This window comes from Serinus canaria, chromosome 9 (assembly GCF_022539315.1).
Source record: "Serinus canaria isolate serCan28SL12 chromosome 9, serCan2020, whole genome shotgun sequence".
Classification (NCBI taxonomy): Eukaryota; Metazoa; Chordata; class Aves; order Passeriformes; family Fringillidae; genus Serinus; species Serinus canaria.
Genome location: NC_066323.1, coordinates 8028028 through 8044698, shown reverse-complemented (window position 1 = coordinate 8044698; position 16671 = coordinate 8028028). Strand labels below are relative to the sequence as shown.

Genomic DNA, 16671 nt, shown 5'->3' with positions numbered 1-16671 from the left:
TACTGACAAAAACAAACATAAATAAATGAGAAGACAAGAAGAAAAAGAATGAACATAGGAAAGAAATGTCATCTGTGGCCAGGAGTACACTGATATTTGCAATAATTAAGGCGTTTGTATGAGACCATAAAGCCTTTTTCCAGTTGCCACCAGATCTGTAAAACCATTTCTTCAAGACAAAATCAATAAAATATTGTTTCAAGCTTTTATGAGCTGTATCATCCCTAGAGATCCTGGATAATTTCTGCATTTAAAGAGCCTTCTAACAAAAAACTATGGTTTTGTCCAAGAATCCTGGCATTATGCAAATTGATTAAAATGTATTATTTTATTATTATAAATAAAATATAAAATATTATTTTATTTTGAGTGAGATCAAAATAATATATTCACAGAAACTATGTTTGCATTTTCAGTCTGCAAAACTCTTACAAACATAAATTTGATATAAAGAAGTAATTTAATTGCTTCAAAGATTAAAATAAGCTAAAAACTGATGTGTGAAACATATCAACTGAGCCAAAAATAATTTCATTTTAATTCCACATTATGAGAAATTTCAATATATTATGGTTTCATTCATTTCAGAGTAGAAAAACTTTCAAAATCAGATAGTTCTTGAAAAATCCTAAAATTCAAATTCTAATTAATTCTTATTGCAGTAGGAGCTATAGGCTGTATCAGCATTCCCTTTTTTATCAAGTCATCAAATTACTGCATCTTGTTTTTCCCTCAGGAAGTTTCACCTTTGCCAGCTCAGGTTTCTCTAACACAACCAGTGTGTTCTCCTTCCCTGGACAGGAACTGCTGATCTGCCATATGCCAAAATCTGGGATCCCAGGCACTGCTCCATGCCCTCACACAGAACACCCATGGCTGCCTTTAGTGAGTCAGGGAACAGAGCACTGGGGCAAGAGCCTGTCACACTTCAGGGATTTTCAAAACACTGGGTCTGTTCCTCTTTTCAGTTAATCACCACACTTCTCACTTCTGCTGCACAGTCCTTTTTATTAACTGTTTGCATGTTGATTCTATTCTCACTGTGGCTCCATCAGTTTAATGACATTACTGAGACTTTTATCAACATAACCAGATTCTTCCCCTAAAGGAGCACTGGGGAAGAAATCAGCTTCATTAACAGCTAGTCACAGCCACAAAGACCCCATTTCACTGAGTTCTTTTCCTTGACTATGGCTCCTTACAACAGTATATTGAACAGCCACAGTGAATGGAGATAAATGGAGTGGAATTGGTGTGAACATAAGCAAGGGAAACTGGAAAGTCTGGATGCCCAGTTTTGAGCATTCCATTTGAATATTGTGTAACCTGCTCTGCAGATGAGGCTCAGAAATGGCATTTGAATCAATAATTTCCCTAACTTGGATTTGGGATTTGGGTTCAAAGACTTCTCTGATTTAAAAATAAACAGAAGAAGGGGTGTTTATTTGAGCAGTAACTGTACCTTCAACACAGATCAGCAAAGTACCAGTGGTCAGTGCAGAGTCATGAGCATTTCCTTTATTTGCTGTGGCCACTCTAGCACAGAGTCCATCCCCAGTTTCAGTGTCACCTGGGCCACCACCAGAGTAGAGTCCTGCTACTGATGTCCAAGATAAAATTCTTGAACTACAAGAAGGAGTCCGAGGTTTTATAGTTTCTGTGTTTCCTTTGTCCTCAGGACATACCTGAATACTGCAGCACTCCATATGGCATTGATATTATTAACAGCTGGTAGCATTTAGTCATCAGGATTTCAAATCCTGCTGCTGATTCAGCACCTTTATGCCAATCTGTGAGTGGGCCAGCACTGCAGCATTCTCCCTCCAGCACACCCACATGGGCAGCTTGTCTCCACACAGTGACTCTCTGAGACAGGACTGCAGGAAATCCTCTTAAAAACCTGCCCAGGTTGTGCTGAACCTCTCCATCTTCTGGCCTGGCCTCAGCTTCCAGGCAGTGTGAGCAAAGCAGCTGGGCAGTAACACACCCTGTGTCCCTTCAGCCACACCCCGAGTGCTCCTCACCTCCTCCCAGGACTCTGATCTGTCACATGCTGCTTGTCCTTGCTCTGCAGAAAATAGGCCAGTGACACAAAGAAGCCCTTCATCCAGTACTGGAGATGGAAGCAGATGGATTTGGGCAGACAATTCCCAATTCACTTCTCAATTTTGTTTTACGGTTTTTCAACACTTATTGATCTTATAATGTAATATCATCCATTAATAACTTATCTGTGCAATAAGTGGTCTAAAATGTGGTCTGACGTTTGTTTGAGCAAACATTCCAATTTCACATAAGCAACATTTTTTATTCAGGCGCAGATAAATGATGGTCAATAACCTCCAGGACTGTTGACACTTTTATCTGATACTTTCCAGCCTTTACCTCAGAATGTAGTGAGGCACCATGAATGCAAAAACAGGAACAGTAATATTCAAAGGAAATAAAAGATTTTAAAAAGCAAGGCCCAGACATCAAAGTTCTTATGACGAGTTTTAAAAACAAGGTTTTTATAAAATAAACGAAGTATGAATTCTATTTGTGTGACTTCAGAACCTACCTATTGCACATACTTCATAATTAAACCTTTTCTTCTGCATCTGAGATGTAGAACTCCCTCTCACTCCATTCTTAACATCAAATTCTTAACCTCATCTTTTTGCCCAGCCTCTCAAGCCCCTCTGCAAAAAGGTCAGTCTTTCAACATATCCTTACAGTCATCAATTTACAATTAGACTGCTTTTTCTGAAAAGCAATTTACAGCCAAAGACACTGAGGACAAGACAAGGAATACTGACACCCTTTTTATTCCCTATATTAGTCCTTGAGGCCTCCTAGTCAACAAGACTTCTGTATCTACATTGCCAACCTCCTCACTTGACAGTTTGTCTCCTCCAAATAGCTTTTGAACTTAAGGTCTCTTTGAATGAAATTTGATAGACAAGGTGATGAAACTTCTACGAGTTTGAGAAAAAACTGGTGACTGGTAAAGAAAAATAAGTTGCAGGCAGAGAGGGGAAGCTGGAGCTGGAGCTGCTGCTCTGAAAACCATAACCAAAGCAAATTTGTCTAACATTGCATTTGCATTGGGGACATCCTTTTTACACCCAGCAGATAAAAATAAGACATGCCACATTTACATATTTTTCTGTCCTACTTGGGGAAATGCCTGTTAAGTGCAGAGCCACCCCAAGAACTGCAAATCTTTTTTGGTTTTTGCATCAAGACCAAAAAGGCCTGAAGCTCTGGGGAATTTCAGACTGAAAAAAAGAGAAGCCAGCCCAGAATTCACCTCTAAGCAGCTAGAGCCACACGTGTCTGTATTAGCTGGGCTCTGGCTTGGGAGCAGGAACAGGAGTGGCTGCAGAGCAGCGCAGTATGAGATGGGAAAGGCTTTGCTGCCTGCACAGGTGACGGAGCTGTGCCATGTGGTGACACCAGCCTGGGTGTGAAGCACTCCTGCAGAAGGCAGAGAACAGTCTGCTCATAGCAGCTGTGCTCCCAAGAAGCCAGGGATATCTGTAAATAATTACAGCTGTACTTTAGGAATGGAGGAATTGGTTATTGCATACCATCTCCTTTATGTGTCAGCTCTCCCTATCCCTCTAGTTTAAAGTTATATTTATTGCACATTTAATACACTGTTTTTCAAGAGGGGAAGATAAGCCTCTTTGATGTGTTCTCCCAGTGCTCTGGAGAGGTTTAGGATGGATGTTTATTACCATATCCTTAAAGTCTGAATGTGGATCACCTCTTACTGTTGCAAGTCAAGCCTTGGTAAAAGTCATAAATGAGGTTTTGATACACTATGCAAGAGAAATGCCATGTTTGGATAAATATTTCTATTCCTTCCAGCAATCTATTTACAGAGACGGCTTCATTAAAGCAACACACAAAACTTAAAAGTAATAAATATAAAAACAAAATAAGTTTTTAAAAAGATATCAAACTGAAGGAGGAGTGATAAAAATACATTATTCTGACTTAAGTACAACCAATATTTAATTAACTGCTCTTACTGTGCTTGGAGTTCTTGTCAGTGCTTTAATAAAAGGGTCAAATCTTTCTCTTCCAAAGAAATCAAGGACAAAACTCTCTAGAGTGGAAACAGAATCATACTTTACTTCTGCAGTCAATTTTGCAGGAATTGCACATTTTCCACTGTTTATTCATACTGTTTCAATTTCATACATAAAATATACATAAGCTATGGTAAAAAAAAAAAAAAAAAAAAGAGCGTCATAATGAACAACCCCGAACAGAAGAGCAAAAAAAGAACAATCTGCAAACAACAGAGAGCTGAGAGAATTAAGTTATAAATCACTTAATCCAATGCTCTTCTTCAGTATCACTGCACATTTGAAAAAATTAGCAAGTATTGTAATAAATGAATTGGGGTGCAATTTGGAACATCGCAATAACAGGAACTTTATTTTTAACTGATGTGGTATATTTCAAAAGTCTTTGATTATTTACACAACATTTATTTCACTGGTTTTTTACCATCTTCTGGAAGAGATTCTGAGTAATTATAGTGAAATATTATAAAACCAAGACAAAAGAAATGTCTTACTTCATCAGAACAGTTGTACATCCAGCCCAGTATCCTTCTCTCCCAGTGGCAAAAGACAATTGTGGTTAGAAGAAGCTTATGACCTGGCCCTCTCTGCCAAGCATTCCCCTTGTACTTTTCCAGCACCCAGAATCATTCTGCCAGGGACTTTAAAGGGCTCTCTTCTGCTGAGTCCTTCTGGTATCCAGGTCAGGACCTGCTGCCCATGAAGTTTTCTAAGCTATTTCTGACCCCAATGACAGTATCTGCATCCAGATCTTTCTGTGGCAACAAGTTCCACAAGTGGGGGGATTATTTTTAACCATTTTAAACTTACTCATGATGGTTTTGGGTGCCCCTGGTTCCAATATTGTAAGATGCTCCATTTAGCTTATCTATTACCAGAGAACTGTTAAGTGTGTCCTGAACTAACTATGAATGAAATATACTGCTTCAGCTCAGTTAATTTTAAAACATCATTTCTTAGACAACAGACACGCTAAGAGGTGGGATTTTTAAAAATAAAAATTAATTAAATTAGGTAATTGTTAAGGATGATTATTTGCTGTATTTCTGAAGGTTTCTCAAAAAAATAAGTAAAAAAAACCCTTAATGGTCAAACACGTAAATCCAAGTCATAGAATCACAGAATGTTTTGAAAGGGATCTTAAAGATCATCTAGCTTCCAGCCCCCAAGTCAATTATACAGCCAGCACCTTTTCTGTGAGAAGCTAATCTAATCTTCACATCAACCTAGAATTGGAAAATTCCTCATCTGAGTCTGACCTTGTCATTTTGGACTCACTTTGCATTTTTGTATTTTCTTATTCAGTGTTTGAATTTTGTATTCCATCTTCGGCCACTCCCTGACAAGCAATTACTGCCTTTTAAGAATGTCTTAAACTATCCTGAATAAAAGATTTTGAATACAATGAGAGAACATCTCATCCTTTCTGCTTAGGAGAGGATATTGGCATATCCTTGAAAGGTATAAATCTCACTAGGTACTGCATTATTTTATTAAATACAAAAAGAAAAATTACCGGCAATTCTCTAAAGAAGTCTGTGAGGACTACCACAACCAAAAAGCACACAAAACTGCTCAGGCTGAGAATGCAAAGGCAGCTTTATGTAACTTCTTGCCATACCTAGATTACACAGGTATAAGCCAGTCAGTCCCTTTCTGAGTACCAGTCTGAAATGATGTAAAGCTTATAGAAATCAGCACTAAATTTTCTTTAGCTGGAGGAGTAGCAGGTACTCACATAGCAGCTACAGATCACCAGCCTGCAGTGCACCTTGAGCTATATCCCTTTTCCACATCTGAGTGAATTCCTTATTTCCCTTTCACTAGTTGCCTGGTGGTTAAGGATCTGTAAAAACAGGGATATGGATATAGCCATAATTTGACCACAAATATTTCAGCATATTTTCAGTTCAACTGTTTTAATAGTAAACAGAAGACCAAGATTGTGTAATACCTTACATAAACTGGACACATAAACTGGACCTTCTTAGTGCCAGGCTCAGCCTTACACAGTTAGGAGCTAGTTCTTTCCATGATAAAGCACCATTGCACAATGTCTGCCTAAAGAATCATAAACAGGCCCTTTGATGGGTAGTCCAGAGAGTGTTACAAAGCCTACTTTCCTCAAAATCTGATCAATCACTACATAATCATTTACTTGCTGTTTGCAAATGTTAATCCAGGGTCAAGGTAATGGCTGTCTGACATGACACTTAAATTTATATATAACCATGCCCTTTTAGCATTCATTTATAACTTTGGTGGGCTGCCCTGATTTAAAAGCAGGCTGGCTTTATCAGGGCATGGGCACAAGTGACCGAACACTGAAAACAAAATGCTGCTTCTAACTTCAGCTTTTTTTCTAACACTACTGCAGTGCTCTACTGCCCAAAATGAAATAAGCATTACACCTGCAGACTGTAACACCATTGAAACAGATGCAGGAGTGGCCCTGGATTTGGTCAACAGACATCGCAGAGAAGGTTATGTTTTTGGTTTGTTCCGTGTTGCTGATGCACATGAACTACATTTAGTAAGTATGAACTTAAAGGCTGATTTACACAAGACTGTGATTCTTAAATAATGAGCCAGGTAATTAAGAGCTTATGTTTATTGCTTTTACTAGAACAATGTTGATGTAATCCAATGAATCAGCTGTGATTTACACTACCTCAGTATACATTTGTGCATGATTTACTGCACGTAAACTTGATTTCAAACAATGCTGAATGGCCCCTCTTCTCTTGGCCAGCAGGATGTTTGCATAAGAGATGCTCTGAATAGCTCTATACAACTCTGGAAATTAATCTGTTCTGTCTGCTGTCTGATTTCAGATGTTACACTCAAAATTGATATTCAGAAGGTTTCTTTATTTCATGAATGTCTAACATTAATTAGAACAATGTATCCTGCAAGACTGGTATTTTGTTATTATCTTAATTTCAGACATAGCTGAACAAACTGGTGGAAAGGGAAAAAGGCAGAGGAGTCAAAGGAGTTGCTATTCTGCAAAACAGGGGAGGGACTGGATAGAGAATCCCTATCAGTCACTTTCTATTTCCTTCCTATTTCCCTTTTTTTTTTTTTTCTAGAGAAGATACATAAGCCTTTCTCAATGACTGCTGAAATGCTAAAACAAATCAATAGCAGAAAAAGCAATAGAACTAAAATGTCTTTAGTACACAAAAGAGACCAAGGACAGGCAGATTTACTAATCCACCTGGTAGCTTTCAGCTGCTTGATTATGAAACTGGTATCCAGGCACACATGCACCACCACAGAAGTCTCAGTATAGCAACAGAAAAAACAGGCTAGTTTTTGATGGAGCTGCTTAGTAGTGCCTGTAAGGACAAGTTCAGATACAGAAAGGGACCCAAAGGCCAGGTTGTCACAGGTCTTCAGGTACATCTGCAAAAAAACCTGATGGATTGTTTTGCTTTTCAAAGACAAGAATGCAGCAAGTTATATCATCGGGTTGTACATGGTAGCCAGGCAGTTAAAGCACTTCATCTAGCAAGGATCTCATCTGCATTAAGAGATTTAAACCCTGAAGTCTCCTGTCCAGAAGAAATCTGCTGCCATGCACCTATGTGTGTGCCGCCCCTCTGAAGTGGTACCACCAGGCAGTAAGACATGCAAAATGGATAAATGATAAAAATGCATGGATAAATGATAAAAAGCAAAGTTGTGACTAAAAAGAAAAATCTTAGTGCTTCTACATTTTAAACAACTGTTGACTATATTAAGTATAAACCACAACTTGGAATATGGACGAGTGCTGAGGATTCATATTTCCAGATGAATGCTATAAACACTAAATCAAATTATGTTTTGCTTTGTACCATTAATAAATTTTGCCATCTTTGCAGTCCAGGGCCACAGCTTCAGCTTTCACACAGTGTCTACAAGAACAGAAAAGACACTTCTACACTTCTACACTTCTACTTCTAAAGAATCCTCCCTGCAAGGTCTCTGTACGTTCTCAGACCCAAGTCACCAGATGTGATCTCCAGCACACTAATCATGTACATTATTGTGCAAGACCTTTTTTTGGTTCCACTGCCAAGATAACATTAGGAATATGTATATATTTGAAAAAAAATGATGCTCAAATGATGACAGTCATATTAACAACAGACACTTCTCACAGGTTATCAACAAAAGGATAAGAGGCAACAAGTGTAAGTTGCAGGAAGGGAAATTTTGACTACATATAAGGCCAAAAATAATAACAGAGAAAGTTGCGAAGTACTAGAATGGCCCAACTAGAAATGTTGTGGAATGTCTGTCTTGGTGATAAACAGATTGCAGTCAAAACTTTGAAGTTTCAGCTTTGCCTTGAGCAAGTGACTAGGCAAGACGACCTCCAAAGGTCCCTTCCAGCCTGAACCTTTTCTAGGCTTGTCAGCTCTGAAAAACTTTAATAGAGAACTGGAGAAGCTTCATTAAAGATTAAATATAGTGACCTCAAAAAAAGTTTATTTCAGATAAAACTTCTTGTCTACAAACACTGCTTTACTTGCACTTCTCTTCCAGGGAAATTCAACAGTCCTCTACTTAACTTTGGATGTGCTGGAAACGGAATGCTCTGTCTTATCCAGAAGACACTGGGAGTCCTGTGACTACAGTGACACCTATCCAATGGCAAGCAATGGCATCTGCACCAACTCATACACCAATAATGCACTAACTTGATCTTCCTCTGAACTGCCCAGAACTTTCAGTCACAGTGAACACTGGGCTTTAATATGGCTGATTCTAAACCAAAATCTATCTAATTCTAGAATGTTAAACATATGCTAAAGGCTTGGGAAAGGACTGAGTCTTCAAATAAGTATAACTTTATTTAACTTGCTGTCTCAAAGGAACTATACTCCACATTCCACTGCATGTAGCAGAACTTATGTTTTAAGGGTAATTTGCTGACAACTAAAGGGCACTAGAAATTATTTTTTAAGTATGTTCCTGGTATATGAGCCAGAAATACCAGTGGTATATTTTGTCAGTTTTCTGTCATAACATTTGTGGTATGAGAGTGGGAAATATTGGTAGTGTCATTACATAAGCAATACACAGCAATACTTGTCCTTTCTTTTGCACTCCAGTGAATGAGAGAACTCCCAGTCCAAAACTTTATTTAAATAGGAGTTGTGATACTTTGACAAAGGACAAAGCAGAAAGGCCAGGAGCAGAGAAGAGAGAGCATTTATTCTTTTCTTTATTTTATTTTAATGGAGAAAAGGAATTGATGAAAAGGTCCATCCACTTTTGACAAAGATTTCTGTAACCTGGCATTCTAAGTTTCCCTGCCATCTTGTCTTATCCTGCTCTAAGTAAGTATCAGGATGACTAAGAAAGCTGTTTCAGTTTTCTGTTGTCTACTCAATAATGAAAACTGAGAATTAAAATAAAAGCTCTTGTACAGAGCGATCCCTTTTTATCTGAAGACAAATTTTGAGTGGTACCTGATCAAACATTCCATTAATGACCACATCTGTTATTTTTTTTAGAGGTACTGCACATTAAAAGGAGATGTAATTTCTATGATCGCCTACATCCAATTAAATCCAGGGAAAATAACATCATCATCATGTATTCTTTTTTCCTCTCAGGACTTTGGGCAATGTAAGATTATCACATATACAAACCATCTGCTGAAGAAACCTCAACTATATGGATTTAATTGTACATTAAGTCCAGGTAAAATAACCACTGCTGTAAGCCAATGCATACCTCAAACCATCCTTTGTACCAAAGTCTGTGCACTACCAGTGTATGGAAACCACAACAGATCCATTCATCTGCTTGTAATTCATATTTTAGATAATTCCAATGGAATGTTAAGAATGAGTAATAGAATTAAGGTTACCCTATTCCGCTAAACCAGGCTTTATTGATGTCAGCTGATATCACCATTCCAGTCCACCAAAATATGATAATGAACATCAGAACAAATGTAAGCTTGGGGAGACTGCACATTTGGGATGGTAAGAATCTAAAGTGATTTATAAGAATACTCATTTTCACAGGTTTGGGTTTTTTTCAAATTACAGAACAAACCCTTATTTGTGGAGCAAGGGACAGGTATTTCACTTCCAAGAAAATGCTGTACTTAAGATTCTCATTATGAGTTCACATTAAAGGCATGGGCACACTCCCAAGAGTATTAATATCCACTGTAATATTAGTAAATTATTTGTTTTCACAGTTCCACCTGACTTAGTAGAGTGCAAAGATTGTCCTGTGAAACTTGAAGCCTTAGAAGTCACTGAGCAACATAAAGATATTGCTGCAAAGGCCCTGAGGAAATTCAACAGTGAAAGTAACCACACAAACAACTTTGCTGTGGATAAAGTTGAAAGAATTTTAAAGATGGTAAGTGGCATTTTCTCCTAGAATTACTTAGAAATGACACTATTTTGTGAGCAACTCCAAGACCATGGGACCAGAACTCAAACCCTTCTAGGATCAGATCTAAGTTGAAAGTCCTACTTTAGCAGAGACTTGTTATCAACTTTAATTTAGGTGTGTGAAAGCAAAAGGACTTCTCATTTGCTGAAGAACTATAGCAGTATGATGGCATTCAGAATTCAAGGCCGCCTTTGTGTACATATTTTAATTTTGGCATATGTGACATACATGAGTATATTTACCACTGAGCAGACTTCAAGATGGACAGTCATGTATTACCGCAGACACGCTTTTGTCAGTTGCAGACAGATAATTTTTTACTCTTAGAATATTATACTCTTAAAATATCACATGGGTACAGCAAACAGTGGAACATGATCAGCATCATTTTGACTCTTGCTGCAGAGCAAAGCAGCACTCTGAGGAAAGGAGGTGAATTTGTGCTGTAACTCTTGAAGAACCTCTGGGTCTGGTAAATATCTCCATATCTAAGTGAGGTCAACATGAAGACTTATCCTTTGGGTGATCTGAAGTATATTAATAACAAAATTTCTTGTTGGTAGATACCGAAGACTTTCACTTAAACAGCACGGGATCATTCTGCCAACACATGTGTCAGCCCAGGACACCTCTGTAATGAGGTCCCAAGGCTCCCACCATAATACATGTTGATCTTGGAAACTGCCTAAATGATAGCACGCCAAACCCACCTCCCTGCAGCTTTTAATATCACTCAGAAACCTGACAGTGTCCCACACTGGAGCCCTGTGCACATTGTATCCCTACTGCCATTTAGAAAGGGATTGTTTTCACATTGCCTGGGTTCATGTGTTTCTCCCCAAACGCTTTGTTTTCACACTTCACCATTTTCAGCTACAGCAACACTTTACATTGTACCACTGGATTTTAACACTCAGAAACTATGAATTACAATAAAAAACCATACCATAAAGTATGTGCATGCACTTTCAACCAATTTAGTTTAACTAGTGAAACTCGAATGTGCACACATGCTAAGGACACCTTCAATACAGACTTGATATAAAAGTACTGCTATAGTTGGAAATTAAAATGAAACACCTCTTTATGGATTTTAATAGGATCACAAAGGCTTTCTCCCATGTTCATATGGAGTAAGGCCTTCTCCATAACTAATGCCCTTGACAACAGAGAAAGCAACATTCTCACAGTCACTGGCAGAATTTCACCTCAAATTAACATCAGCACTCTAATACTATGCACTCCCATCACTGGAAATGGGGGGTTGCCATCCAATAGATCTCTCTACTTTCACAGAAGCAGCAGTTCAGTTTAGGGAGAAGACTCTAAGGACACTACTTCCTAAAAACAAAGGCTGTAAAAGTAACAGATTTTATAACACACGCATACTAAACAAAGAATTAAAGGAAGCGTTCCTGGAAGCTGTAAGGGTGTGAGATATAAATAATCTAACCTGTTTTCCTTTTTGAATATGTGTATGTGCATGAACACTTGAACAGGACAGGCCAGGAAAGCATGAGGTAGATGGGATTATGACAGTAAGATGACATATGGTTGCTCTGAAAATTACAAGACTTTAAATACACCTAGTTACCACTTTTTCTTTGACCTCTTGGTTTCAGACTGCCTCCCGTGAAGGTCACATTTTAGGATTCTCTATAAAAGAGACCAACTGTTCAAAATCTGTGCAGGAAACAGATCAGGCACTGGAATGTGATTTTCTGCATGATTGGCACGCTGTAAGTAAAGTCTTAGAACAAGAACTTATATAAAGGGTGGTACCGGGAAGATTCTACCAATATATATTCAAGTGTTTATTATAAGCATGAACCCAAACTCAAAACTAAAAATCCAGCATGCCCAAGCACAGATCCTAGTTTTACAGCTGCTCCATTATCTTTTATAAGGAAACAGTCTGAACTCTCAAATCTTAATGTGACTGGAATCTGGCATGTTAGAGGCCTAGAGTTTTTCAGGTTAAATCTGGCTTTTGCATTCAAATTGTGGCCAATCCCTAGCAAATCATTCATGCTATGTCCATAAAAACTTTTACATCAATATGAGTCATAGATCCTGAAAAAATATATGTCTTATGTAATCCCAGTGAGCTCAGGGTCACTTTTTTCTCCATTGCAGAAAAATGGAGAGTGGAATAATTCAAGCTCATCTGCAGAAAACTACCAAAGTATTTTCTTCACCCCATTTTTCCATTACAATTATTGTCTACACCAAAGAAACAGCTAGGCAAGATCTCATAATTTCAGAATAAATTATTCCCTAGAAACTAAATTGAAATAATGAAATAAACATGGAAAAAAATAAAATATGTAAAACTATTGGTTTATATGGTTTATATCCATTTTGGTTTGATGGTTTACATCCATCACCTTCTCTCATTTTTTATACTCCAGAAGACTGGAAAAGATTGTAAATTAACTGGTAAGGGAGACACAAGTTCACTAGAACAAAGCACAAGGCAGATGACAACAGAGGGTCTGAATTCTGTTCTCAGTGCTGCCATCACTGCTGTTTGTGTGTAAAATGCCATTATCATTTGTAGTCACTGAGCACAATGGGCTACCAATGGCCCAAAGTACACCCAGTACAGAGAGCATACACAGAACCCATCACCTGAGTTCTGTGATCTTTCACATGAGCAATTCCACACACAACAACTGGACAGCTGGAGAAAGTCATAGCAAACAGGATTGCTAAGGGAAGTAATACAAAAAAATTACAACAAATTGCTTTTAAAAAATAAATTGAAGAAAGCTCTGCTTGAGCTTTATTTGAAGCAGCATAGATACACAGTACCAGGTTTTGAGAGCTTCGAGCAGAATTACAGGATAGTCCAATCTGAACAGATGTTTGGCAAGCAAAGACAGGAAAAAAAAAAAAAAAAGGAAGAAAAATCAGGCACCCAGGAGTACTCATTCTGTAGGCATTAGTGGTTGGCCAATTTCTTAGACATCGAAAGGGAAGTGAGATGCACAGTAGTAGCCTCCTAGGTGCACATGGTGAAGTGCCTCTAGAGCACATCACAGTCAAGAACCCTCAAAACCAGCACTTATTTTAATCATTATTAATCACTAGCAAGCATTGGTTGGAAGGCTTGGGATCTGGCTAAGTTATGGAAGATACTTAGGTGTCAAAGGAATAGCCTAACTTGCAAAATGTTGAACATTCAGTGGTTTGTATTAATTCCATCACAAGAACCCAGATGTGCATTGTGGGTTTTTTTCCTTGTCTTTTGCTTAGCACACTGGATTCTGCAAGGCAAGAATTATCACTGATGCAGATGAAGCTGATGGAACAGATATAAGCTGTGAAATCTACCATCCCTGGGTATGTACTCAGTTATGGACACATCTCTGGCTGTATCCTCATGCAGGTTGCAGCAACCTTGCTTAGTCCAGACTGGCAGGTGATTGTAACATTTATGAAAATTTTCAATTGCCTGGGTGTGATGCAGCATGTCAGGACAGACTGACCTGCAAGTTCTAGGTCAGTCAAAGGATGAATCAGAATTGAGCTGTCCCTACCACTCTTTTTCGAGTGTGTCTTCTCTCAGTTTAATCACTTGACTAAGTATCAGTGAGTAGAGATTGGCAAAAAAGTCAAAGGAATTTTAGAAAGCAAGGGGAGGCGAGATGATCTTTATCATATCTGGTATTCCAGTTTATAGCACAACAGCTACTCCAGTAAGGATTTGCTTTGCTTTGATCTATCACAAATACTTCTCAGATGGTTATATAATTTCAACATGGTGTAGTGTTTCCAGCAGATTTTCAGTAACTTGGCATTTTATTATCTATTCCTTTTACTCCATCAAAAAAAAAAAAACAAATATTTTTCCTTAAAGATCATCAGAGCTACGAATGCAATCCTGGTAACTCCCACCTCTCTCTTTCTCGTCAGTTTCTTCTCCCCTATTAACACCTGATTAATACTTCTTCCCTGGTGTTTTTATAAACAGCACCATGGCTGTGGGCAAAGAGGGAAACATTCAGCCCAGGGACATCCACACAGACATCCCTACTGTCATCATCATTTTGGTCACAGACATCGCCATAAGCATCACCACAGACATGAATGCCCCCCCTCTTCTCAGTCCAGACCTGAAGACCCTGAGCATAACCCCAAATCCAGCAAGGAAGATCAAGACAGCAACAAAGGACCTGTTTCTCCCCTTCCTCCCCATGATGAACCAGATCACGACCATCCTACTCCACCTCCTCACGGAACTGATCACGACCATCCTCCTCACCACCATGGACCACCGTGTCCCCCTCCTCATGGTGCAGACCACGACCATCCTCCTCACCACCATGGACCACCCTGTCCCCCTCCTCATGGACCAGATCATGACCACCCTCCTCACCACCATGGACCACCCTGTCCCCCTCCTCATGGACCAGGTCACCACCCCCCTCCTCACCACCATGGACCACCCTGTCCCCCTCCTCCAGGACACCCTCCTCATCACTGCCATCACTATTACAGACATCATCACAACAAGACAAGCATATCAGGAAAGTATTTTCCATGCCATGTAACGGGAGCTGTCTATCGCATCCCAGTTCTAAATCAGCAGGATTCTCTCACACCTCCCACTGCAAACTTTCCTGAACTATCCCAATGCAACCTTCACTTTTCCAGCACTGGCTCAAAACTGAAGGAGATGGCAGAACTTCCAGACTTTCCAGATCACCCTACACAATCAAAATCATGCCCCGGAAAACCCAAACTTGACCTTCCAAAAATTTTGCCCTTATTTCCTCATAGCTTTGTAACAGAAAGTTCTCCTATATGACCTCAGAGAAAGATGTTCCTGACTCAATAATTTCAGGGGCAACCACAGTCCTACAGTAAATGAAAACAGCAGATGAAAACAGAGAAGTGGGAAAAGCATTCTGTTTCTAGGAAGGAGAGTCACTGAAAATATTCATTAAGTATTTCAACCTGTGTCTCCATCATGGTTACCTCTAGCTCCACTGCAACTGAAAGGCTCAAAATTCTGAGTCCTTCAGATAATATGAATGGGTAAAAATCTCCTCAGAAAGCAATGTTCCTTCAGTTCTAACAAAAAGGAAAATTCTCAAATAGTGCAAATTACCATCTATAATCTTTTTTTTTCATCATTCATAATTATAATGTACTTCTCCAATTAATCTGACCTAGAGGAAATTCGACTGCTTTCCATAAAAAAGTAATCCATGACACTACGTTCATGCTTTATACAGATTTACAGAAAATAAAAATGCAAGCATTTTTTTCTTGACACAGTTGCCTGGGTTTTGTTTGCTACACATAATTAGCTATTAGATATTGAACTAGAAATTATATTAAACTATGAAGCTATTTAGGTATTAAACATCCACAAAGCAAACTCTAGCATGAATTGACTAATGGTGTTTGGGTTAGCACTGTTATCTAGAAGGAGTCTGAGAACAGTTAATGACTTGCTGTCTCACTGCAGGGTGGCCTGCACAGGTGCTTCCATTGCTACAGCTGCTGGTGGTGATACACAGAAATATTGCAGTCAAGGACAGCCCTTCTCAAATAGTTCATAATTGCTCTCAGGGGAAGAGAAAAGCAGATGCATGTAATAACTCTTTCATGTAAATATTTTCTTTATTGCTGAACCTTCCTCATTGGAAACTGAGTTGGGAGGAGCAGGAAGAAAGAATAGTGGTGCCTCTTTATATTCCAGCCCCCATCAAGGTCAAGTCCATTCAGACTGTCCAGAGACCAGCAAGCTGGTTCAGAACAGCCATGTCATCAGCCAGAACATGGGATAAATCTCAAAAAAGTTAGTAATTTGATCATCTAAATAGCTTTTTAATGGCATAAAGTGAAATGCAGTGCAAAGGCCACTGAAGAAAAAGAAACAAAATGAAGACCCATTGTGGCTGAGTGAAGATTGACTGATTTTTAAAAGTCTGTTATCACGTATGAACAAACTTATTTCTGGTTTAGTTTATCCACAGTCTCTAAAGTGCATTTTCTTTAATCAAAACTTGTAGCAAGTGTGGTGAGTTTGTCCTGGCTGGGTGCCAGGCAGCCACTAAAGCTGCTGTGTCACTGCCCTCCTCAGCCAGACAGGGGAGAGAAAATATAACAGAAAGATCATGGGTCAAGGCTAAGGATAGAGGGATCACTCACCAAATATCATCACAGG

General features: G+C 38.8%; 1 protein-coding gene across 1 annotated transcript; it reads left to right on the top strand.

The window, feature by feature from the left end:
- Nucleotides 1-6328: 6328 nt before the first annotated feature.
- On the top strand, nucleotides 6329-15771 carry HRG (histidine rich glycoprotein). The gene is made up of 7 exons (XM_009089420.4): nucleotides 6329-6612; nucleotides 8616-8723; nucleotides 9692-9779; nucleotides 10288-10454; nucleotides 12113-12229; nucleotides 13749-13835; nucleotides 14467-15771. Exons 1-7 carry the CDS (start codon nucleotides 6415-6417, stop codon nucleotides 15301-15303), a joined length of 1602 nt encoding a protein of 533 aa, XP_009087668.3. The 5' UTR covers nucleotides 6329-6414; the 3' UTR covers nucleotides 15304-15771.
- Nucleotides 15772-16671: the final 900 nt, after the last annotated feature.